This window comes from Typopeltis vanoorti, chromosome 1, assembly GCF_054136105.1.
Source record: "Typopeltis vanoorti isolate ZY-2024b chromosome 1, IOZ_Tvanoo_1.0, whole genome shotgun sequence".
In the NCBI taxonomy this organism is placed as follows: Eukaryota; Metazoa; Arthropoda; class Arachnida; order Uropygi; family Thelyphonidae; genus Typopeltis; species Typopeltis vanoorti.
The window spans coordinates 43293641-43321487 of record NC_143549.1 but is presented as its reverse complement, the minus strand read 5'-3'; the positions used below and the strand labels follow the sequence as shown (position 1 = coordinate 43321487).

Sequence of the window (27847 nt, the reverse complement as noted above, 5' to 3'; positions counted from 1 at the left end):
ATAATTAATATATAAAGATAGAGCTCTAAATCAGAAAAATACACATAATCTAACTTTTGGAATTTCTGTTAAGATATTAATTCCGAATTATATATATAAATTAAGACATAAGGTGTTTTTCGATGATTGATGATATTTAGCAGTATTCAGCAGTATGCATACGAATGAGATGGTTTAGTTCGTTGTGACGAAATTGTAACTGAAACTAAACAAAAAATTAAAAACAAAACATTTTGCGTAAATTTTACGAAAACAAAATTATGATATATAACATTTTATTATCATCCATTTTGGAAAGCATAGATCTAAAGGTTAGATCAAATCAAAATATAAAGAAATGTAAGCAATTCACTACACATATTCATGGCTTAAATCGAACCACAGCCTGGCACAACCAGAATCAAGTACTGTTATCAAGCAAAGCCTTCGCTCCTCGAGGCGGCAAACAAACCTCTAGAGGCTTACTTAAGAGTGCAAAAAACTTTATGCCAATATCAGTCGTCCTTGTAAGGACTGGCTTAAAGAGGCGAGGCAAGAATGCTCTTCATCTTCCCCGTTATCGGCAGAGGACAGTGTAGGGATAAGGTGTTATTGAGCTATATATAAAGCTCTGATCATGGCAGGAGAGTAATAGCAATAGCCGATCCTCAGTTAGAACTTCATTGGCTACAAGATTGCCATCCATTACCCTCCCTGGCATCCATTTTAGTTGCCTCGTACGACATGCATGAGCTACGTTGGGGTTGATACGTAAGTAAAGCCCTGTATAAAAATTAGAACGATCCCTAGACCACTCTATAGTGCCGAAAGATCGTCCAACTCAACGTTGGCTCCACTCAGTGACGGTCAACTTAGAGGATATGTATGATAAAAAATAAGTCTTTGGCTCTCTATTTCAGTAATAGATGATGTTTTATTTATTTGCAGTTACAATCTAGAAATTATTGAACAAAGAATAAAATAAAAAAAACTAAACTATACTATACTGACATCGGAAGTCGCGGTATCTCTCAGATACAGTTTACTGTCAATCACAAACCTTTACATAATATGTGTTAAACTAAACTGACAGCAAAAAAAAAAGTGAGGAATATCACTCGTAACATATGAATGCACAGCTACTCATGACCTTCGACCTATACAATAGATAGGTTAAAGAATATTCATGTTACCAATTAGCATGTATGTGTCAGATCAGATGCGACCTCCCGAGTGTTAAAAGTTAATCAAAATTGTTAGATTATAAAGTGGCTTTTAAATAGAAATATTTTATTAACTGGAAAGTATAGAGATGCAGAAGAAATCACCAGAATCAATGTTCTTCGTCTACCATGGATAACTAACATCGTTTCAACCGTCTCTTAAAAAACACTAGTAAAAGAAATTCTCTCCCATTAAACTCAAAGTTGAGTAGTTTCATCAAAAGACTAAACATACACAGGGGACTCGTATTAACGTATAACGATCAGGTGCTCTTTCTAAATAAAACTCGTTTAGCAGGTTAAAAAAAAAAAAAGTGCAAAGTCTTTCAAGTCCTACTCACTCATTATGTTGAAAGTTAGAAATTGTACAAACCCAGAAATATATCGACTTGCAATGGAAATTACTGGCTGTTGATTGCAGCAAAATCTGGATATTTAAATATTTTTATGAACATGTGAGCATGAAACAAGCGTTCCAAACACGGAAAACAAGAAGAGCATCTCTGCATAATGTTGACATCCCTGTCTTAATGATAACTGATAGACGTGGTAAAAGGTGTGCTCTTTTCCACAACACCTCCGAGGTTGAGTATTAGGCGCACTTTATGTAACGTGGTATTGCCAGTAGGCCTACTGCACGAATTGATAAATTAAAAAAATTATCAATGGGACAAGGACTGATCCCTAATCCCATGCTGAATCCTAGTCTATCTCAACCATGACATTATTATGAAAAGTGAGCAAATTACTCAAACGTGACCTTCCCTTCATTGCAGAGAATAGAATATGCGATAACCCGTTTCTGAACGAGATTTCTTACCAACACTTTCAAAATCTTCACCACCACTCCAGAGACAATGATATGTAGATTTGTTACTACAATAGGATTATCCAACATTCTTTCATTGCACCCTTATATAATGGGACTATTATATATTCTTTGAGAATTTTTCCATGTCCTTAGATTCAAATTATACAGCCAAGTCGCAAAAGAGCCAGTTCCGCTGAACCATCATTTAGTATCCCTGCTCATATCCTTTCCATCTGCATTGCCAAGTTCGTATTCCATTTATGCCACTGCTCAATACCTCCTTCTCATACACCTGAGTTACCTCCTCCACAGTAGAGGTAGCTCTGAGGTCAATGTGACATACACCAGATTGATACTCTTTATTTTATTTTATTTTATCAAAATGACATTCGTTTGTTGAGCAATGAGTTTTTTTTTTACCCCATAATCTCTTCCATAATAAGATGGCCGATCCATTTCAATCTCGCCATGTTCATTCATCGATCTCTAGGGACACATTCCAATATTGCATCAGTGATGCGCTTTTAAAAATACTTTCCATGCACTGCAGTTATCTTTCTCATCTACCAACTGATACCGTAAGAAAGAGCGTAGTATTTTTCTCAGCTGACCATAATTTCCTGTTCTGAGTTAATCCTGTAATCTTTTTTTATAATTGGAATATCCATCCACTTTGCTATTTCCCATGTTAGTACAGCATGACTATAATCAGGTCAAATATTCTTCGACATCGAGTTCCTTCCGTCACAGACTGCTTGAGAAGTTGTCACGCAACAGCTCATTAAAGTCGGCTTAATTATGTTCACGAGCTTTCACCGCTACCAGGTCAAAGTTCGGAAAATAAAGTGATTCAAGTGAAATGCGATGTATATTAAATGTCTAAAATAGCAATTCAGATTATAATGGGACACAAACGGGAATTCTTGCATTTTTATCATTAAACCAAATGATTCCTTTTCATACATGGATACACGTCTATAGTATGGTAACTTATCATTATAATTATTATAATTATCACATCTTATAAGTTATACTAACAGAAATGCTGATGCAGTTTTCCGAAAGGATTAAGAACTATTAAGATCCTTGTTTAGGACTTGTTGTACATGATCTTGAGCTCGAAATGAATAAGCCGTGCAAGATTTCTCTCTCCAGTAAAACTGAAACTGTGAATAGTGTTGGAGGTCAGTGAGAAAATGAGAAGAACGGAGGTGAAGTAAGAATCCTGATGAACATCTGTGTTAACAGGAATGTAAAAGCCTTCCGTCATTACAGGAAGTGAACAGTCTGAGAATTACAAACTGATTTTTCATTATTTATTCAATGGAGACTTCCTCCTTAAGAATCATTTCCTAAATATTAATATCACATATTAATAATTACAAAATTATTTTCGGATCAATTCGAATCATTTCTCGTCAGTTTCCAAATAATGAGAAATGTTTAAAGTGATAATTTCCCACCAAATTGGAGAAAAAAAAAAAAAGCTGAAAGAGCTCTACACAACGTTCCTAGAAATTCTCTCTGATGGGGGGGGGGGGGTTCTGTTTTCAGGATACACACCAGTCTGAGACCAAAACGTTTATAACATTTTTCTCATTCATTTAACAAACTCATTTAACAACCTTGAATTTTTTTAATTATGGAGAGTCTATTGGTACAAAGTTTTCTTTTTGAACTAACAAATATAAGTTCTGCATATCGACATTACATGTGGGAAAGAGAAACGACGCCAACATTTATTCTAATAAAATTGACCAATTCGAATTTCAGTGCCGCAATCAACAAAAATACATGATTTACAAACGAAATAATGTGATATTTGCAAATATTTTTTAAAATTTTTCTATAAATATCTGGGAAATTATTTATATTATTAAAATTAAGAAATATTTTTTATATTTTTTAAATTGTTACATAAAACAAATAAAATTTTAAACTTACCATTTTTATTTTCACATATATTTTCTTAAAAGTGCCAAAAGAAGGAGGAGGCAATATTCTGTATTCTCTAATGATTAAGAATTGCAAATGATTACGCAATAAATATATCCAGCTACCTGAGCTAGTCTATCTCAGGTTGATTAATATCAAGAATATTCTATCTCAGGTTATCGACATCAAGAATATACAAGTATAATTTCCCTAAAAATTATTTTGTAGAAATGTATCGGGTATACCCGGACGTGTTCCCTTTCTAGACTGCAACTGAACAAAATCAGCACAGGTGTCTAATTCAGATAAAGCAGTGCTTTCTTGCCTAAAGGAGCATCGCAATTCGGCAATAAACATCCTGGCTTCTTGGTTAGTCACTCCCTCATGTTCAGGTGTGTCATCCTGATTACTTTTCTTGTCTTCAGGGGTCTTTAGGTGTTTTGCTTCAATTTGTTCAGCAATTGACATTGACAAATAATCTTCAATCTTCATTTTCAGTGTAATATTGAACATTGTTGTCAATGCATAAAACCTCTTCGTAGTTTCTGACGTGTTGCAGTTCCAAAAAGATTTAATTTTCCTTTTCAGTCACATCTGGTAATTCCAGGTCAGAGTTCTTAAAAACCACAACGAACAAAGCAGTTTTGAATTATTTTGCTGCTTATTTATCGCCACCTATCTGCAACAAATTGTGCTGCCTGTAAAATGATAACCTTTGCGCTGATTTCTTTGACAGTCCAAGATGACGTTAGTAGATTTTTTCTTCAGTTGTTTCAAGGATGTAGCATAAAACCTTCGGCGATACAATGTCGTCAGATGTTTTGATTCCCATGTTCAGTGGCTGTACAGGATCGTGGCGTTAGCAGGAAGAAATTCAACCTGAATGTTTTTAAAACAATCTAATTGAAGGCGTGCCGAAGAGTTGTCCAGAATTCCCAACTCATCGGCCATTTCTGAAACATAACAGCAATCATCCGTGCATTCTTGTTGGTGTAATACAGCACTGGCAAACTGTCCATTCTAAACCTTTTAAAGCATCGAGGCTTGACACTTTTCGCAATAACGAACAGTTTCCGTTTGTCACTTTCCGACCTATAGCTGCACAACACGGTAACGTAATCCATTGCTTTTATTGAACCTCACAGCGCTGCAGGTTTAAGCTAAGGGAACGGTCTGTTGTGGTACGGTAAAACAGACCTGCTTCTCAGCATCATAAATTTCAACAGGACAAAACTTCTGCAGCAATTTCGTTAGTTTAGATGATTTCCGCTATTCAGCGCGCGCAGTACCAGCACCGTGCTTCTCAACGTGCGCCTTCTTAAATTTTATTTCATGTCAGGTTTTCTATCTCGATAACCAACCATCTGTAAGTTTAAAGCTCCATTCGTCCAGCTTTCTAACTAAATCTTCCAATTTGGTTTTTAACATTGGACCATTAACACGCACGCCTCGTCCAGTTTCAATAGAGAACCATTAATTCGGGGCTTTCTCAACGTCTGGATCCTTGACTTCTCGTATCCGTTTTTTTATTCTTTTTTTTTTTTTTTCTTTCTTCTTCCTGTTGTCCATCGCGCGATGCCCTTTCTTCTCGCAATTTGTCCTGCTAGCTTAACAAACGTGTACATTTTGGAAAACACCATGTTATCTCTGTTAGCTGACGACGACAAGTGTTAGCCAGCTGACTTTTTATTTTGTCAAGTAAGGCGATTTTATCTATTAACGTTAGACCTTTCTTTGTCATCTTAACAGATGCCTTTTAAAAACAAAATAAAAAAAATTAAATCGCTACACCGTTTGTTATACTTTTTGGTAAAAAAAAAATGAACATCATTTCTTTTTACTCAAAGTACGCTCCTAGCAGTCACTGTAAGTAGAATCGTTACACTCAAAATACGCGTCCTCTCTGTTCTGTATCCCGTCTTTATTAGGCGTAACTGAACAGTTCAATAGTAGTTTTATATTTAATATGGTAAACGAGGTGCATGTCTGCCATCTCAGCGTTCGTAAAACGACGCATGTTCTTCGTACGACGTCGAAAGCTTGAATGAGGAAGCCCCAATTGCTCGCCTGGAGCTCTGGGGAACAGCGCCACCTATCACTTTCGGGTGGTGCTTCCGCTCATGCTTTCCTAAGTGAATATGGTTGAGTTTGATGTTCTCTACCTCCCCTCAAAGTTTTTATGTGGAATTTTGAACAACCCTGTATATATGTTGAAAGTCTTTTACCTAGCAAAGATGCCATATATGACTTCTGATTACTTCATCCTTAGTATCTCTCTTGGTACACACGAGGCATATATTCATTTAGATATTTTTTCTTAAGTAATGTTTAAAATAATCTAAAATTAATAATTTGCAATAATCATAACAGAAAAGTTACTTGAAGCTATTTGTCTACTTCGGACAAACAGGCAGGTCAGCATCCATCCGGTTAGAACAACACATTTCTTACATCTGCAAACACCATTATGGTCAATCTGGCCTTGCAGACCATGTTTTGGATACATCCCGCAGGATCTCCTGAAAAAAACTACGATGCTCCACCATAGTAAATTCAAAAAAGAAAGATTATTCTTTGAATCTGACCATCTGCACTCAGGATTCAACCTAATTTAAACAAATACGGTTGCATTAAACTTCCCAAAATTTGGGAAACTTTAATTATCAGAGATCGCTCTTTACATCCCAGGCCATCTGCAAATGCCCATAGAGGGCGCACCACCTAAATAGGACTTTGGTTTCACTTTGTATTGTATTTGTATGTGTGTTGTTACAAAAAGTTTTTGTAATCCCCGAAGATGTCTCTGTGACGGAGACGAAATATTGGAAGTATTAAAATTAGTTTTAATGCTTTCACAGTGCTGTTAATATTCCATTAAACCTCTAACATGAACGAACCGTATCATCCTCAGATAAGCTTATAAACAGCTTTGAGGATGCAAGCTGAGACATTACATATCAACAGAAAGAAAATAAATCCCTTTATTATAACTACAGCACTTAAATACATTAAAGCAAAAATTGTAAATATAATAATTTATTGTTATTGTATTAATACTGTAAAAATAACTGCAACTATAATTATACATTATACAGTTTAAAATAAACATACACACGTAACCACAGTAATAATATCATAGTAAAAATTATTATAGGACATCTTCAGTACAGTTATTTCGAAGAATTCTAGGAATTACATACGGTTATTGCGTATGCTTATAATGGAATCACTCTTTGCGTGCAGTAGCGTGTTATAGAATATAGAATATTATTATAGAATATTTTCTTTTTAATCGGGTCTTCTCTTCGTGTGAATTTTCGCGCATTTTGCGTTGCAACTTGGTGTTAGTAATGAATAATACATGTCTTGAACAGAAATCCGGCAGGAACTTTCCGGTATTATTAAATCGCTTTATTCTTTATTCCAAAATTTCCCAACACATTTGTAATATTTCGTAATCATTTCCTACTTTTCTGTCTAAATGTTCACCAAGGAATTACTTTTCGGTTTTTATTTTGTGCCAGCTACCTTCCTTAATGAAATTTTCTTCATTATGATAAGCAAAATCTTCACCATATAAACTTCGTCTTCTAATATGGAAGAACTTTCGCAACAAGGTGCCAACCGAATAAACTACACACGGGGTTAAAAGCACACAGCAAAATGTTTGATATCTCTAATGCTTTCTATGTATTCTCTGTTTAACAAGGTTAAATTGAATTCTAATATTTGCCGTTGAATTTTAAACTACTACTAATTATTGAATTAATTATTGATATTTTTAATCATGTGCAGTATCATTAATTCAATGATATGATTAGGAAATATGTAATTAAAAGTCTCCATAGTTTGCATTAGAAACTGCAGTATCGTCAATGTATATTGGGATTTCATGATGCAATTGATTAAATTACGACTAATCAGGATATAACAACTCCAATTTGGATTTGCACATGTTCAATCTCCGTAAAAATGGAATGTGGATTATATATTTAGTACAATTTCTATCTACAGTACCATTCGATATGATCTACGTTAATTATTATATAACCGATATAATTTGGGGGATTTCAAAATAATCACTCGTGTAATTTCTATCGATAACTAGTCTAAAAGATGAGATATTAGTATCAGGAAATAGTCGAGAGTATTTTTAAAAACAATCACTCGGAAATGAACGAAGAAGGTTCACACAGGCTACATATTTAAGTAATTTTACTAATGAAATGAAATTTCAGAAGTATTATATAAAAAAATAAATGGTGTATAACTATAAGTCTAAACTATTCGAAAAATGTTAAGCAAAAAAAAACATTTCTACTTTATTTGATTAATAATTAAAGTTTAATCAAATTTGTTGGATTATAAAGTGGTTTTTAACGAAAACTGTTTTATTATGTGGAAATTTCAGAGTTGAAGAACAAGTCGCCTGGGTTAACTTTCTTAGACCATGAATAGCTAACATCGTTTCAAGCATCTCATAAGAAACAGTAGTCCAAAACATTCCATCATTACACTCAACGTTAAGGCAGTTTCATCAAAAAATCTAAGCAACATCGCATATGGAGACTCATGTGATTGTATAATAATCACGTGTTCTTTCTAAACTCAACCAGACTGCTACCAAGTACTTCGCCCAGGCATCACTCCATCCCAACCAACTCATTCGTGATTCATCAAATTATGGAGATGGAGACACAAACGCCCGAAGGCAGCTCTGATCATCGTTTTAAACGATTCTACACAGCCCGAATTCGGGCCAGCCAGGCGCTCAAAATTTTTTCTCTAATAATAACCACAATGTAGCGACGAAGGAATAAAAATCCAAGGGATTGACGTCCATCTCGCCACAAAAGTCACCAACAGTGTGTATTTTAAATGTTTTAAATATATTTAATCAAAAGACTTCAATAATTGAATCATTGTGTATTTTCAATATATTTAATTAAAATTCTTCAGTTGTGAATCAGCAATCAAATTTCTCAAAAAATATCTGATCAATTCTTGCTCGTGTGTGTGTGTGTGTGTGTGTGTGTGTGTGTGTGTGTGTGTGTGTGTGTGTGTGTGTGTGTGTGTGTGTGTGTGTGTGTGTGTGTGTGTGTGTGTGTGTGTGTGTGTGTGTGTGTGTGTGTGTGTGTGTGTGTTTTAAATATGTTTAATTAAAAAACACTTCAGTAGTTGAATCAGTGCTGTAATTGCAGACATTGGCAATCAACTTTCTCAATAAATATGTGATCAATTCAGTCTAGCTTGATGTGGGTCTGCCACCATCAACCTAGACTGCAGGTGGCCAGTAACTCCCCCCCCTCAGTTAAATAGAAACTCACTAAAAAAAAAAAACTCATGACAATTCAAAAAGGACGGACCCTACTGGAAATGGCTCAGAATGGATACGATTGAGACACGGATTCAAAAACGGAGAAAGAAGACACCTAATATTTGGAATCTAGCCATATGAAACGTTAGAAGTATACCCCATAAAATACAAGAATTAGACCAAACCTTGGAAAAACAAAACAATAATGATAGCTACCATTACAGAAACCAAAAAAAAAAAAAAATGAACAGATGAAACCGAGCATTATACCTATTTTTATAGATGTAATGCTCGGTTTGGGAGAGGAGCAAAACGGATTCCGTATGGGAAGATTATGCATAGGCTGAGCTTTTATCTTAAAAATAATTATATATGAATAGAGAAAATAATATTGAAAGACACAGCTTTCATTGATTATATAAAAGCACGTGACACACTTTTGAGAAAGAAACTATAGGAAACTCTAAAGGAAAATCACATTCCCAACCAACTATACAATGCTCTGTTGAATATTTACCATAATAATGAAATAGCAGTAAAACAAAATTATACCGTATCCACTGGGAAACTAATAAATAGAGTGGTCCTTCAAAGGGTCCGCTGTCCTTTATCACCCATATTATTTAACATATTTATGGACAATATTATCAAAAACTGGAGAGATGTAAATACATGTGACTTCCAAATTAAGCGCTATACAAAAATAGACACACTGCTCTTTGCTGATGATCAGATCATCTTTGGAAAGACTGAAGACGAACAGCAGAAAGCAATCTATAACTTAAATAATATTGTACGACAATATGGCCTGGAAATATCAACGGAGAAAACTAAAGTCATGGCTTTTTATGGAAATAACCGTGTCAGAAGTAAAATAGTAATAAATAATAAAATAATTGAACAAGTTAATAATTTCAAGTACTTAGGCTGTAAACTATCTTACATAAATGAAATAGATATTGATTTTATGATGATAAACTTTATAAAAATTACTGGAGTATTTAACAGAACAGTTATACCTAACCACGAGGGTGGGCTGAAAAGTTCTCACCCTAACAATGAAAAAACGAATTTATAATTTCAAAATTATTTGTATTTTTCAACATAATCTCCCTTAGGACTAACACATTTATTCCAGCGATGCTCCAGCGCCAATATCCTGTCTCTGTAGTGGTTATCGGTAGCATCTGCAAAATACCCCTCTGCCGCTGCAGACACCTCTTGATTCGAAGAAAAACCCTAACCAGCTAGGAAGAGTTTTAATTTGAGAAGAGTCAGAAGTCAGAGGAAGCCAAATCTGGGAAATAGAGCGTATGTTCCACCTAGTGCAGATCCCTTAATTTTCCCATTGCCCTGCTCAAACCGTTGTGAGCAGGTGCATTGTCCTGATGAAAGATGATTGTTTTCTTCTGCAAAGCGGGTCTTTTCTCACGACCTTTTTCATCTAATCTGATTAAAAGAGATCGGAATAACATTCCCCGCTTATTGTTTTACCCTTTTCAAGATAATTAATAAACACAATGCATTCCAAAACACCGATGCCATGACCTTTCCTGCTGATGGAACTGACTTTGTCTTCTTTGGCGCTGAACAACCGGCTTCTGTCCACTGTTTTGACTGCTGTTTGGATTCTGGTGTGTAATGGTGAATTCAAATCTCATCCATAGTAATAAATCGACGCACAAAATCAGTTTTATTCTTGTTAAAACGCTCCAAGCACTGTTTAGAGATTTTCGTGCTAGTGCCTTTTTTGATCTACTGTGAGCAAGCGCGGCGCCCATCTTGAGCAAAGCGTTTTCATATGAAATTCTTTATGCAAACGATATCCTACACGTTCTTTTGAAATGTCTATAGTCAGAGTAATTACACGCAATTTGACTTGTCTGTCATTCAATAACATATCGTGCACTTGATCAATGATTTCTGCTGTTGCCACACTTTTTGGACGTCCTTCACGTGGATCATCTTCAAGGCACAGCCAGGTTTAAACTCGGCAGCCATTTCGTAGTTGTCGAAAACCAAGGAGATGAGTGCCCATAAACTTTTATGAACTTCGAATTAATTTCTTTTGGCGTTAAATCTTCTTTTAAAAAGAATTTTTTAACCGTAAGATAAACGTTTGATTCAGGCAGCTGTATAAAACAAACTACTTGATGGTATGACTTGCACTTCCACATGGTTGTTTATGATATATGTACTCACTTAAAAAATCTTGCCGATAGTGTTACCATCTATGGCCGAGGCCGATAACTTTTGAGACCACCGCGTACGTTCACAAACATACAAGTTTGGAGTCTACAAAATAATAGTGAAACCTACACTATTACATAGAAGTGAGATATTGACCTTATGAGAAAGAGATGTACAAAGATTTAGGAAGCAGAAATGAAATTCCTTAGAAAAACAGAAAAACTATCCCCATTAGATAAAAAAAGTAATGGTGAAAAAATTAATTCCTTAACAGACTCAATGATTAAATATAGGAAAAACTGGCTAGACCATGCTAGCAAGAATGCAGAGAGAAAGATTACCAAAAAAGATCTTAACATATCAGCTTTGAGGAACAAGAAATGTCTGGAACAAGCCACTTGGCCTAGAATCTGGATAGAAAGAAAAAGAAGAAGAACTCAGTAGTTCAATCACTGCCGTAGTTGTACACACTGGCAATCAAATTTCTCTAAGAGCAATTCTTGATCGGATTATATTTTCAACAAAATAAATGTTTTACTCTGTGTGTGTGTATGGGAGGGGTTTCAATACGGATTGTCCATTGCTCGAAATTGTTCTTTTTTTATATCGGTATGTATTTTTTAAATCAAGAAAAACAACGTCTGTCTACCAATAATAATAATAATAATAAACACTGCATATCGGCACAAAAGATTAATATAAAATAAATGTAACGTGTATTTCCTAATGTTTCTTAAAATGTTCTATAGAATTCTTATTAACTTATTTACTGGATTGATATTTATTTAGTATTTAGATATTTCTTTAATTGTAAAAAACAATACGTTCTTAAAATACTTCAGTAGTAGAATCAGTGGGATGCTTGTCGACTATTTGATCAATTCTTGGTCTTATTATATTTTCAACAAGATAAATGTTTTAATGTGTGTGTGTGTGTGTGTGTGTGTGTGTGTGTGTGTGTGTGTGTGTGTGTGTGTGTGTGTGTGTGTGTGTGTGTGTGTGTGTGTGTGTGTGTGTGTGTGTGTGTGTGTGTGTGTGTGTGTGTGTAGTGAGAGTTGCAGCTGTGGGAAACAGTCGAGGTGTTGCTTCATAATATCACCCTCTGAACAGTTTTCATTTTTAAGTTTAAATATTAAATGAGATTTACATTTGCTGCTCTGAGTAGTGCAGTTGGTTTGTTTGTGCGATAAATAAAATGAATTTGTTGCTTTAGAGTAATTCTGTGTAACGAGAGCTTCATTAAAATCTTTCCTCTCCACAAGATTGACATAAACAGTGTTGGTTGTGTACGTCTGTGTTACATTGTCCTAGTTTTACATTTCTAGATGAATGAAGAATAATTTGCTTACTTCTCATAAATCTTACTCTGCTCACAGACCTGAAAAGAAATATACAAATCATGGCTAAAATGATCAATACCACTGCAGCCAACTACCAGCCACACGAACATATTTGGCTTGTTGCATTCAGAACCTACGGTATTGCGCCTCTACTAGATTATAATACACTAACTTTAAAAAAAAAAGTGAAATAAGGTAGTTAAATAGAAGTACATCAAATTTCTTATATCAGTACTCGTTTTGTAGAATTATAATTCACTGCGCATACTCCATACGCCACTAATAACAATAAATAAATAAATAAATAAATAATTAGCACTGACTACTAGGAAATCGGTTGACATCCTTTCTACTTATATTTAATTAGAAAACGTTTTACGAGTCAAACGTTCTTTAAGAACAGGAATTTATCGTGTCCACACAATTTTTCGCCTGAAGATCGAAATAATATTGTAATGCTACGCATATATGAAAAACGAATGCAAAAAATAAATAAATAAAGGAAGGAAATAAATATTTTCGAAAATATGTTTTTTTTCTATATTATTTATTTAGTTAGATTTTATTACGCGTTAAAATATGTGAAATACACCTTCAAATGTCACCCCCCTGCAACAAAATTAGTGGATTCTTCAGAAATGGAAGGTTCTCAGCTTCAAGTCCGATCTGATCTGATTTTCCTTTTCAATCGTTTCCGGACGTAAGTGACTCTGTAGGCATTGCCCACAAAGTATTCCTGTTGAGATTTTTACAGGGTAGTTCACCATTGCTTTCCCCAACCCCCCCCCCATTTTTTTTCCGGGCTCAGGACCAGCATATGGCTGGAGGTATTCATGACTGTAATCCATTTGTGTTCACAGGGCCGGTTTGCCTGTTCAGCTTCAAGTACTTGGCCTCAATTCTTACGAAGGACAGCACCATCGATGCAATATGAATCACGACTGGATGAAATGGAGAAACGACGTCCTGAGTATTACGTGACCGAAGGATGTCAGTACTAGTAAAGGGCAGGATATATAAAGCAACAGTACGACCCACCATTATATACGACGTGGAATGTTGGCCTCTTAAAAACAACAAGAACAAAATCTACGCGGCTCTAAGCTGAAGATGATAATGGTGAGTCGGAGGCGCTCCCTTGCAGGGAGCTTTTAATACATGCGTGGGAGGTTCAAAGTTTTGCTGATGAAATAACTGAGTCCCAGCTTAGATGGTTTCGCCACGTCATGAGACGCCCTTCAGATAACATGACGCAGAAGGTAATGGAAATATGTACAGAACTGATGGGACGTTGTAGACGTTGTTTAGCGTGGATGTACCTAAAAAAATAATAAATAAATAAAACAAAAATACCTCCAAACTGCCCAGTTTGAGATATCGTTACCCAGGACAGAATATCCAAGAAATTATGCACTAGGAGAACCCAACCCAAACGGAATGAAATAATGGCTAAGGCATACAAAAATCTCATTGCTTTCAAACGCATTCTCTCCAAAGCATGTTATGTCAGAAGTCAGAATGAAAAGCAATTTTGGGTCCATTTACATAATCTATTAATCAAACAACAAATCCAAAAACTCACCTTCATTTAGTACGAACGAGACCAAATAAAGGTTTCTCACGTCATGGACGGGAATCGAACCCAGGTCCTATCAAAGGGCTACGTCTATACCGACTGAACTACGAAATCTCCTAGCTAACTACTTTCTCCTTTATCACATGCCAATATATGGCAATGTTTGTGTTATCGTTCTTGTGAATTATTGAAAAAAATGTATTGTTCGGAACATGTTTCACGTATTATTACGGTATAAATAATTATTTTCTTTTTAAACAAAAAGATATCCTGCAAAAAAAGAAGCCAGCAACAAAATATTTACCCATACAAGTACAGCATGTTGGTCTCGTAACATCACTATAAACCTTATCCTTATGAGGACTTACTTAAAGGGGCGAAGCAAGAATGCTTTTCATCTTCCCCGTTATCTGTAGAGGACAGCGTTGGGATAGGGATAACGTGTTATTGAGTTATTAAAGTTCTGATCATGGCAAGAGGGTAACAGCAATAGCCGAGCCTCAGTTAGAACTTCATTGGCTACGCATTGTCATCCATTACCCTCCAAGGTTCTAAATTTCAAGTATTTCTTTTAGAATAAATTATATGAAATACTAAAAGGTGTTTTAATTAAGTTTATATATAAAATAAATTAAAATCAATTTTAATTTTTATTGTGTTACTTAGTTTTATAATTCCTTTAAAGAATAATTATTTTAGACTAAATTTGAAATATTTTATTAATAAGTCTTGAGATTGACTATCATTTTCTCTAACGGTGAATTAGCTCCTTGTAAAAGGATCACCTTATGGAAAATAGTACGATCAAATATTGACGTTATCTTTACTATCAGAAATATCCATATAAATGGAAAATATATAACATTGGCACTCGATAACGAATGATGATGATGATCACATGCAAATCAGGTTTATGTTAGATCACCTGAAAAAAAAAATCTTAAGTAATTATTATTATTATTATTATTATTACATGATACCTCCAAGGAGTGCAAAGACTAATCGAGGGAGGACACCTAATTTACAACTCTCCATCTCCACCACTTAATCCACCAACCACAGCGAACCGCAACTACCGTCATCATCAACACCAACGCTATCTGTCTACAACCACCACTAGCATTTTTGTCTGTAAATTGTGTGCGTTCTCAAGCCAATTTTTCTGTATGCAGAACTGGAATTAAGTAAGTAGAAGGGTCACTTTAAAATTTCTACAATCTTTAATAAAGTATGTTAACCTTTGATTTATTATTCAATGTGCCTTATCACAGCTGCTCAACTTTCGGGTTTTTCGGGAATGTTTTTGTTGATTAGTCAGATTTCTTGAGCAGAAATAAGTTCCTCATATAATGTTAGTTAAGCGTTTCCAACAGACTGGTTCTCTAAACTTAGGAAGCAAACTGAATTCCTGTATAGTTCATAAGAATATAGAAACGAGCGTAGGAAAGAACCCTTTGTCATCTTTAGTCTTCTATATTATCAGATGCCAAGACTGAAATTGTGAACTTCCACAAAAGGTGATCATTTCGCGAAGTACGATGCAGACGGATTTATCATCCATTTACAATTCTTATTTCTGAAAACAAGAACACTGGAAACAGAAAATAATCACAAGACTGCTTTAAACTCGATCACAACCAATCTTGCCTCTTCTTTTTTGTCGATCAATGTGGGCAAGTGTCTAGTCTCAGACTCAATGTGCGCAAATGTAAAATTTCTCATATAAATGTGGGGGGGTGGGGGGGGGGGGGGGTGGGGGGGGGGGGGGGTGGGGGGGGGGGGGGGTGGGGGGGGGGGGGGGTGGGGGGGGGGGGGGGTGGGGGGGGGGGGGGGTGGGGGGGGGGGGGGGTGGGGGGGGGGGGGGGTGGGGGGGGGGGGGGGTGGGGGGGGGGGGGGGTGGGGGGGGGGGGGGGTGGGGGGGGGGGGGGGTGGGGGGGGGGGGGGGTGGGGGGGGGGGGGGGTGGGGGGGGGGGGGGGTGGGGGGGGGGGGGGGTGGGGGGGGGGGGGGGTGGGGGGGGGGGGGGGTGGGGGGGGGGGGGGGTGGGGGGGGGGGGGGGTGGGGGGGGGGGGGGGTGGGGGGGGGGGGGGGTGGGGGGGGGGGGGGGTGGGGGGGGGGGGGGGTGGGGGGGGGGGGGGGTGGGGGGGGGGGGGGGTGGGGGGGGGGGGGGGTGGGGGGGGGGGGGGGTGGGGGGGGGGGGGGGTGGGGGGGGGGGGGGGTGGGGGGGGGGGAGAACATCGCGTAATGAAATTCATAAATATGGTTAGCAGCGCAATCACTTATTCATAAATAATCTTAGGAAGATTATTTCAATGGCGGTCTGACCCGCGAATGGTTTGAAACCCTTTCACTCTATTAGTAACATGGTTCTTCAAGTCTTTCTATATGGTGTGCCTTATGGGAAATGAAAATCATCTGCTACCTAAAGTGATCTGACAGGAAAGAAATAATAAAAAAAGATAAAGAAAAATGGACGTTATTGTTTTACTGCAAGGTGCTCGCTCAAGGCAAGAAACTATGAACATTTTTGCTTTCCTTCAATCCTAGTTTCAATATTTTCACCGAAAACTAGTATTTAAAGAAGGCTAATTACAAATATTTATTGTTGTTTTAAAAAATAATAAAATATTACTTCAATAAAATAAAAAAATTAAATTAAAAGAAATCTTAGTTTTACATTTCAGAATTACTTTTTAACGGAAAAATGTTAAATAATATACCATATATAGAAAGTAAATAGCGAATTTTAAGTAAACTTCGATGCTTGCAATTGAAGTTTTGATATGAATACCCGGAGCAGAAAAGTCCTTTTTAGGACTTCCAGGGTAACAAATGGCAATGTTGTAGCCAATGAAGTTTTTGCTGAGGCTCGGCTGTTGCCGTTACCCAGCCATGACTAGAGCTTTTTAGCTCAATAACATCTCATTCGCACAGATTTACTTCATTCAGATGACGGGATAAAGAGTCAAGGACTCAGCCCATCGCCCAGTTCTTATAAGAACTATAAGAATTGAAGTTTTCGTTAGAGTCCAGAGTGAATCGCATTTGACGTTTGTTGTTTATATGTAAGTGGATACAAATAGGCTTATTAAATGGTTTATTGATGTACGGGCTTTTAAATGAAAAACTGTGGCGAAATGGCCTCCCTTTTATAATTTCGTCACAGCTAATTTTCGAATCAGTCTAATCCAGCTATTTACGTCCTGCCTGAAGGGTTAGATTACACTACTAGTTAAGTTACAGGGTCTTCCACCTTCAGAACTGTCTGTTACAGCAAGCATTCCGTAAGACTCCTTACTATCTATTCTACTCTCTTCTATTTAGGGGGAGGGGGATCGATATCCCTCAAATGAACCAAATCTGTTAATGCAGTTGGAAGTTGCTTGGTCACCAGCGATGCTTTTAGTATTGTTGTGTCGGAAAGCTACGGTAGTCAATTTTAATGGAAGATAGATGGAAATGCTGTTCAAAACGCTCTGTTTTGGTTAAGAGAAGGCGAACATCCCTCGACCGTGCAATGAGAATGTTTGACGTACCTGTTCCATGGTAATCATTAACAAGCGCGACTCGCATCCGTTCGGTCTACTTCAAAACAAGCAAGCAAGAAAATTGGTCATTTTTATTTAATGCACAATCGGCGTAGTCACTTACGCTGTGAGCATGGATGTTTGTGATTCATCTTGTGTATTCATATTTTGCACTGCTCTAACCTTTGATACGGCGCAGTATGACCTTTGCTGCTCTTCTACCATTAAAGACATTCTACCATTAAAGACATAAATCACCACCATGTCAATAACTTATAATCCAAACTTACGATTCCATGTTGCATAGCAAAACTCAAACGTATGATGGTATAGCCATTCACTCCTGTCTATCTCAGTGGTAACATTATATAGAATGTGAGCAAGTTGCTAAAACATGACCTTCCCTTAGTAAATTCATGCTGTCCATTGCAAAGTAGGGATTCTTCGGCAACTCATTTCTGAATGCGAGTCCTAACCAACTTTACCAAAATCTTCACCCCCCCCCGACATACTGATTGCTGGATACATCGGCCTTTGCACCACTCTTGTGCAATGGTATTACCATAGATTATTTTCACTCCGGCTGAATCTTCCCTGTTCTGCTGAACATTCTTTTCACATCCGTGCTGATATTCACCATTGAAATAGAAAAAAAAAACAACTCTCTTCCGTTCCTAGACACACTTGTCACACGTCTTCCTTCAGGCTGTCTCTCCTTCTCAGTTTATTACCGCAAACCTACACACACAGGCCAATACATACACAAAACTTCCTATCACCACCCAACACAAAAACTAGGGGTTATAAGCACCCTTAAACACAGAGCTCAAACCATTTGTTCAACTGAACAAGCTCTTAACCATGAATATAAGACCATCAAACATACCTTTATAAAAATGGATACAGTATAAAAACCATTCACAAGATCCTCCACAAAGATACCACTAATAACAAAAAAGTTTCAAGAATGCTATTGCTATACCATATGTTAGAGGCATTTCAGAAAAAATAGACAGAACACTACACAAATACAACATCAAAACCACCCTCAAACCCCCGACAAAATTAAAGCACCTACTCAATTCTTCCAAGGATCCCCTGCCACACTTAGCCCACCTGGGGGTTTACAAAATAGATTGCACATGTAGCATACCGTACATAGGGGAAACAGGACGAACCATCCCAATCAGAAAGGATGAACACAAACGTCAAATAAAATACCTCCATTTTGGAAAAACCGGCCTTTCTGACCATGCACTCCAAATATACCACAGAATTGACTGGAAAGGTATACCAAGTCCCTACATCGCACCAAAACCTGGTTTGAGCGTAAATTCAAGGAAGCATGTGAAATGCTCAAACATGATCCGAATCGGAATAAAAATGATGGTCTAACAATTCCAAGAATGTGGAGGACCCATCTACAACCCTCATAGCAACCACAAAGAAAAATCTCAATACAAGACCCAGTGAAGTGTTTTTTTTTTTTCCCTTGAACATTCAATAGCAACCTGGACAAATCCAGAAGATAATCGTATTATAACTGTATAATTCCAGAAGAAGTCTAGTACATGAGGACTTTAGCAGAGTTTATTGTAGTTTTTTTTTATTTATTTTTTTTTCCACTAGAGGGCAGGCTAAGGGAAAAAAGATTAGTTAACAACGTAGATGTCATTTACTTGTGTAGTGTGCAACAGCATGTAGCTTGTTCTTATACTTCTGAATGTATCCTTCTGAAAATGACTTCAATACAGGGGTCGAAACGTAAAGTTATTATTTTATTTGTAATCAGTAAAATAATATTTTTAACACGTGTGTTTTGTTTCCCTAATTTAATTAATATGAATACAGACATCATAAGTTACCGCATGCTTTTCTTTTTTGCCTACTCTTGTCTGTGGTCTGCGTGACACAGTTCAAAAACTTGCAGATTTCTGTTCTTATCCTTACTTATGCAGAAACACCGAAACGTTCTCTCTCTCTCTTTCTCTCTCTTTCATTCTTTTTTGCGTTCTCTTTTGCATATGCAGCTATTTGCAATTACAAACATTTGTATATCGGAAATGTGGAGAATACATGTTCATTGGGACCTTTTTATTTCGTTTTTTCCGTACAGGATACGATTGTAAAGCTCGTGATTGAGATGCGCAAGCACCCTCTTTGTTATCAACCTGAGATTTTTGACTGTCCATGAGTTAAAAAGGCAATGAAAAACTGTCAAGTCCTGAATATGTAAGATACCACTAGATTATGTGGAGTTGCTTCGGCTTTGAATTCACTTATTATTTTTATTTCACTTTATTTTGTTTAATCATTTCTCGAGGTTGAAGAAGAAGAAGAATTAATTTTTCAAATTAATTCTTCTTCTTTTTTCTTATTTCATACAACGTAATCCCAGACAGTAATATCCAATTCAAACAATTCATACTGAGACAGACTACTGCAAGTCTTTTTAAGTTACGAATTGCAAAGAATATTAAGTACGGTTGTCTTTTCACAAATGATTCTTTATATTCGTTATTAAAAAGAAAATAAAACGCAAATTTTGCCTACACTTTCATGAGTGAAAAATTATAAAGAAAAACAAATACATTTCTCTATTGAAAATGATGATAAAAGTAAAAAAAAAAAATGTAGGCGTTGGTATGAACTTGGAATCAGAATGTTGTTGTGTCCTAACTTACGTTTTCCGTAATGAAATGTATGTGGCTGTTCGTACAGAATTTTAATTCAGGTGCAACAGTTATCTGGACATAATTTCGTAAACAATAAAAAAAAGAAGGGTAACATAATTTGATGACAGGAAACAATGACACTAATGCTGAATACCAAAACGACATATTCGATTAAGATGAAAAGCCAAACGGCTATTTTTTTCTGGCAAAGTTAATTAAATTAAGGAGATAAAATCTATTATTATTATTATTATTATTATTATTATTATTATTATTATTATTATTATTTTAAGATAGTGAGGGAGCTTGCTCCACCTTTGCTTCGAGTTGCCTTCTTGTTGAACTTCCAGGTGGTCACTTACGCTTGGATTCGTTGATAGTTCTTCGGCATGAAACTCTTAGATCGTAGTTCTCGAACTTAGAGTTTCGTATACTGGCTGTAAAATAATAAGGGATTTTTATCCCTTAATTTAACATATTCGATTGTTAATACCTCATTTACACAAAGAATTAGCTTTTGTTCATGTGATTCATTGTAAAGTATTTGATTCACCTGCTAGGATAATCCTACTAAGCTCCCATAAAATAAAGCGTTATTGATAAAAACTAAAGTTAAGAAGATTTCATAGATGGTCAAGATGAGGATGAAGTTTATATGCAGTAAGTGCTTTAACTTCTATTCTAGGCGATTTCGAATTGCAATTGAATTCCCGAATAATTGAAGATTGGCTTGAAACGGTGATGACTGCTCGCCATCGTATCACAATTGCATGTTATTGCTTGTTATATCTAATGTTATTATTTATGATTATTTCATTCTCTTATTTCCAACCCTTTCCATAAATATGCGAACTCCACAGTGTACCTATACGTAAATTAGAGAGTGTTTCAAAATATCACCGGAATGTATGGAACTTACGTACTTCGCATTAAAATGCGATGTTAATCAATATTACGCCTTTGCCAGCTGACAAAGTGCTCGTAAAACATGAGTTCAGATTACTATTATGTGCACGGTCTTCACGCCTCAATCTTCCGTTATGGATACCAGTTTAATAAGATTACATAAATCCCAATTTAGTTATTGGTAAATTTAGAAGAAATAGCAAAGCTAACTGAAAGGCCAGAAGCTTTCTGTTGACACTGAAGTCGTAGGTGGAAGAACATCTTCGCACTCACCGGAAGTGTGAATGGACAACTGGATTCTGAGAACAGAACTGAAAATAAGTTTTCATTTATTTATTGCGCAGTTTTTAGTGATGAAGACAATTAGAGTTGGAAACGGGCAACAAAATAAGAAATGTTCTTGGGAAGGGAAGCCAACTGAATAAATCTATACGTAATAAGAGAGGAATGAGAGAAAACACTAAACCAGCAGCGTGAAAAATGTACAAACCAGTTCTAAGTTGTGTTGGGTTAGAAATAAAGCCCTGGAAGAAAGATTGAGAAGAATAACTGTGAGGGCTAAGAAAAATTGGATTAAACAGATAAATTCAATGGCCGAATCATCTTAAAAACGAAGATACTAGAAAGGATCTTGACATTGGTAGCATTCAAGAATGTGTCAGCAGAGCTAATTTGTGGTGGGATGGCCACTGAAATAGAACGAGAGAGGAAAGGTTAGGAAAAGAGGCGTTTGATGCCAAGAGGGCAGGAAAGAGACATACCCAGAGCAAGATATACGTGGATGGGAAGTGTCGTAGAAGATCGAAATATTAAAATCGACAATATCCAATGTGTCGTCTGTGTGTGTGTGTGTGTGTGTGTGTGTGTGTGTGTGTGTGTGTGTGTGTGTGTGTGTGTGTGTGTGTGTGTGTGCGCGCGTGCGTGCGTGCGTGTGTGTGTGTGTGCGTGCGTGGGTGCGTGCATTGGCGCATCCAGGGCCAAATGCCCCCCCCCCAAAAAAAAATAAAAAAACACTAGAAAAATTTCCAAAAATATTTTCCTAATTAAAATTATTATTATTTTTATTTTATTTATGTTGTGTCTTCTATTTCTATGCTACTTATGAATTAGCGATCACATAAGGTGGGAATACCCTATAGCATTCAGGAATCCTGGCCGCTGTAAACGCAAAGAGAATGAAGTAGTGCTCGAGCGCTAATTCGTTTGCCCGAGCCGCGCCAGAGGAGATCACAGGTATCATGTATTGGCTATGACTGTCTTAGCTTAGTCATAGCTCGTCATTGTCATATTAGTCATAGCTCGTATGCAATGCGTAGTGTGTATTCTCAAATCGTCTATTCAACTCCTCCCCCCCCCCCACGATTAAATCTTGATTGCTCGGCCCCGTTCAAGATTAAATCCTGAGTGCGCCACTGTGTGTGTGTGTGTGTGTGTGTGTGTGTGGATGAATTTCTTATCTCATGGCTGTGGTCAATATCAGATCTATCAAGCGTCAGTCTACTTCCAACACAGCAATCAAACCAATGAACAATAGCTAATCGAGGTCATCCTCACATAAACTTAATAAAAGCTTCGAGGATTCAAGCGCAGATATTACGGTTCAACTGGGAGCAATATTAAAAAAAAATCATTTTATTACTCCTTCAGTATTTAAATGCATTAAAATAAATTAAGAAACACTTGAATGCAAAATTTGTAAAACTATGTTTATACCTAATGTATGCATATGCGTTTTTAAAGGAATTATTATTATTATTGTTATTGCATAAATATTGTAAAATTAATTTTATTCAACTGCAAGTATAAATTACTGAGTACTGTTTAAATTATTAATCTTTATATATATATATATATATGTGTGTGTGTGTGTGTGTGTGTGTGTGTGTGTGTGTGTGTGTTATCGACACAAGGTTTTTTTTTGTTTGTTTGTTTTCTAAGTTGGTACATCTGTGTGAAATTGCAAGTCATGCTATCGAGTAGTTTGTTTTATACAGCTGTCTGAAGCAAAATTGTTGCCTGTATCCATTGAAATGGATAAAATTGAGTATCGTGCGGTTATAAAATTCTTTGTAAAAGAAGGTTTAACCCCAAAAGAAATTCATTCGATGTTCATAAAAGTTTATGGGCACTTTTCTCCTTCGTTTTCGACAATTAAGAAATGGGCTGCCATTTCTTAATGGTATCAAGTGCATGATATGATATTGGATGACTAGCGAGTCAAAGTGCGTGAAATTGCTGAGACATTTCAAAAGAATGTGGAGGATATATTTTGGATGAAGAATTGCAAATGAAAAAGCTTTGCGAAAGAGCAGTTTGTGGCACACTGGGAAGAGCAGCACATTGAACAATGCAGCCCGTGCATGCATAACGGAAGTGAATAAAAATGTGTTATTTATGCTTGTGTCACATACAAAAAATTACAACCTCCATATTCGGTATATCATACAACGCCACTTGGTGATGAATTTTGGTACTACTTTTCCCCCTCAGATATCGCATCTGCATGACGTATTCCTGCAAAATTTCACAGCATTTTGATAACTGAGTAGCGCGGATACTTTAATTTTGATTACGTTGTACATGTAGATCATCATCATAATCAGCAGACATTGTCGATCGACTGCTGGATGAAGGCCTTTCCAAGATTATTCCAAAACTCTCTGTCCATGGCTCACCTTTTCCATGTCACTCCTGCAAATCTGATGATATCATCACTCCACGGCGATTTAGGTCGGCGTCTCTTGTGAAATCGAATCCAGTACTTCTTTTGTCCATTGCTGATCTTGTCTTGGAGCAATATGCCCAGCCCATTGCCACTTCATATGTTTCAGTCTTCCTATGATGTTAGAGACTTTGGTTTGATTTCTTATCTTAATGTTATGATATCATATGTTTTCAATACATGTTATATATATATATATATATAACATGTATTGAAATATATATATATATATATATATATATATATAAGTTTGATAAGCCAACTTCGTCAGGTGTCAAAGTACAAAGATCGTAAGCTTCGACGTAGTTTCGCTTTTCACCAATGTAACAACTCAGGAAGTTCTCACTCTTCTCAAGAACATATTATCAAAGAAGCGTTTCGCTTTACTTACCCATTGTGTCAACTCAGGCTACTTCAGATTAGAAGACAAGATCTACAAACAAAATACCAGTCTAGCCATGGATAGTCCGCTTTCCCCGGTGTTAGCAAACATATTTCTCGAAGACTTGGAAGCAAAAGCAATTTGTTCGGCCACACTGAAACCTAAAATCTGGCTCCGTTATATTGGAGATGTTTTTCTTATATGGGAACACGGCCCAGACAGCCTCAAAGTTTTCTTAGATCATCTAAATAACTTTCATCACAACATCAAATTCACCTCTGAGCTAGAAGTTAACAATTGTCTTTCTTTTTTAGGTATAAAGCTAAGCAGGAGTACTGATAATATTAAACTTTCAATCTTCAGGAAACCAACACATACAGATAGATATCTTCACGCATCCTCTCACCACTATCCTCCACAGAAATATGGCATTATATCCAGTGGTGAGCTATGGAAATGTTAACAAAGGGCTCGCATCATCGAGTAAAAAAAAACCGTATTTCACACAAAAACGTATTAATATAGCTTGTGTACAAATGACAATCAAAAAGTATGGGGGGGGATAGTCAACCTGTAAAGGCTATCATTTTTAAACATGATCTAAACATGAAATATTTGCACACAATCATCTGTGTTAATTTATCTTACATAAGAAAAACATTATTTAACTATCAAAATATAATAAGAATAAAATCTTTTATAATCGCACACATGAAATAATCCGCAATTTTTATAAACAAAATAAATTTGTTTTGTTTGCGATAGAAGTTTTTATGACAAACAATCTATAAAGAATAATAAATATTATCTAAACACAATAATATTGAAGTCCTGTTATATTTCTCTTTTGTTTTTATACTTCAAGTGATAATCAACGGTACCAATCAAGGGATATTATTTTATAGTCCTGTTTATTTATATGTGATTACCAAAAGTGAATTCTTATTTGTAAAATGGTAGTAACAGTAACTATAATATTTTATTTAATAAAATCACTTTGTTAGGTTACCGTATGAGTTTGTCGCTTAATATATTAAAAAAAAAAAAACAGTTTTTTTTTTGTTGTTGTTTTGAAAAAATAAAAAAGTAAAGAAGAGGTTCGCAAATTTGAGAAAAATTTAACAAAGGGCTCGGGAGAACCCCTTATAGCTCACCACTGATTACATCTACTCTTGCACATCGGGCAATTATCAGACGAGGAAAAGTAAGAGTTTCAAAATGAACTTAATTTCCTCAAAAGGTCATTTGTCAATAATGGTTTCGCGACAAAAAGTATTGAGAAACTTCTTTTTCACCCTTCGTCAACAAACTAATGATGATTCTACTACCCCCAGGGCTTACATCTCCTCGCCTTACATTAGTTCCCTCTCCCCAAACTGGCTAGAATTTTTAAAAAGTTCGTCATCAAAACGTGCTTCTCTGCTTTACCTAAACTCCGATCTGTCCTTAGTCAGCCAAAAGAAAAACATCACCATCTTCAGTTCCAAGAAGTATAGAGAATTATGTGTAGTTGTGGTAAACCTTACTACGGAAAAACTGAAAAATCAATCTTTCTCCCTCTTGAAGAGCACAAAAGAGACATCTTATAATAGAATCCGAGCCAGTGCCCACGCCAGTCACGTCTTGTTCTCTGTAAACTCTGATGAAGGCCGCCAACACCAAATAGACTGGAATCAAACCTCTAATATTCACAAATGTTACGATGAACTTGAAAGACGTATCCTGGAGTCAAAAGAAATCGTCCTCGATTCTACCCACATAAATAACAACCTTAGCTACAATTTGCCAGATTCGCATAGCTCTGCTGTTCATTGCTGGCGTTCTCGCGAGATCACACGCACGCGTATAAATGTAGCTAGAACTGAAGCGCTGACTCCAATTTGAGCTTAACTGTGGTTTTTTTTTTTTTTTTAATAGCTCTGTTGTTGTTAGTGTGTAATGTTTTCGGTATTTTTTGTATATATCTTTGTACTTTGACACCTGGAGAAGTTGGCTTACCAAAGAAACTAGTTGTGTCCGTATTAATCGTTTATTCTTAATAATTATCTCGGTGGTTTAAGTCATTAAAATTATTGAATATATATATATAATACATATCCTTGGGATAGGTTAGCCAAGGTTCTTCCAGATTATATTGGTCCAGTACCCAATATCAGTAAACAGGAAGAGATTAACACAGCAGTAAATAACTTATCCATACAAATTCACTGTCTTCCACCCAACCAACCGTATCCCAGAAGAAATCAAGAAGTCTTTTTCTGACTTCTCTTTTAGCTATGGCTCTTATTCTTTCCATTCCATTTATTTTCCTGAACAGGATTACTGACAAATATTTGAAAAAGTTCTCGATGCAAGAGGAGTATTATACAGAATCGCATTAATTGTAGTTACCGCACTTAATGCGATATCGTATTAATTAATGTATACTGCCGTGGCTCTAATATAAACAAAACAAACTTTTTTTTTTCTCACAGTATCTGACTACAAGGACCACATTTCAAAATTCCTGTTAAACTGAATTCTCCGGAGGTACTCTAGAGAATTGATCTCACCACTGTAGCCAATTGCCACGGAAGTATTTATCAACTAATTATGAACATATTCAAAGTTCCTTGCATTTCTGCGACATCGCCTTCCTTAGCGGAAAGTATAACATGCCTTTCCTAAAATGACACACGTGAACAATTTTGCCTTTCGTAAGCAAATCGCATTCATAAATTTAAATTATTTCAATAAAATTTTAATTTTTATATAAAACATAATACTAACTATTATGATATTTGAAATTTTTATTACATATTTTAAATAGTTTAAAAATTACTTAAAATGTTTAACACAGCACGGAAGACAGAATGCATAACCATCTGGCGAAATTGTAGAGGAGGCACGGAGACAGACACGGATCTTGTGCTGAGGTATTAAGTAATTTGAAATTCTGGACCCATCTTGTAAGAGCGGTGTGTGGAACACGGAGCATTGCTGCAGTGCTCCGTGTTACGCGCACACCCCAATGCAATCGACCAGAGGAGATAAGGCTTCATAATATTAGCAATGTGAATTGTTTATGAAGACAGATTGAGGCGTGTAATTTGCACACATGTAAATTCAAATTACTTCAAAACAACTTAACTATCTGACTCCAGTTACACTTTAGTCGACAAGATTGAGAAAGTTAAGCTGTTTGAAGTATCTACCTCATGGACACCGGAAGAAGTGAGTTCTTTGCATGGAGAGTGGTGCATGGAAAGGAATACCAAAAATACGAC

The 27847-nt window shown here is 36.3% G+C and overlaps 1 protein-coding gene across 1 annotated transcript in view; it reads right to left on the bottom strand.

The window, feature by feature from the left end:
- Positions 1-18130, bottom strand: part of LOC150109930 (immunomodulatory peroxidase-like) — a 102734-nt gene extending 84604 nt beyond the window's left edge. Inside the window, exon 1 of the mRNA XM_090399501.1 lies at positions 18021-18130. Coding sequence (XP_090255627.1) covers positions 18021-18130 — 110 coding nt within the window. The remainder of the gene's footprint in view (positions 1-18020) is intronic.
- Between the last annotated feature and the right edge of the window lie 9717 nt (positions 18131-27847).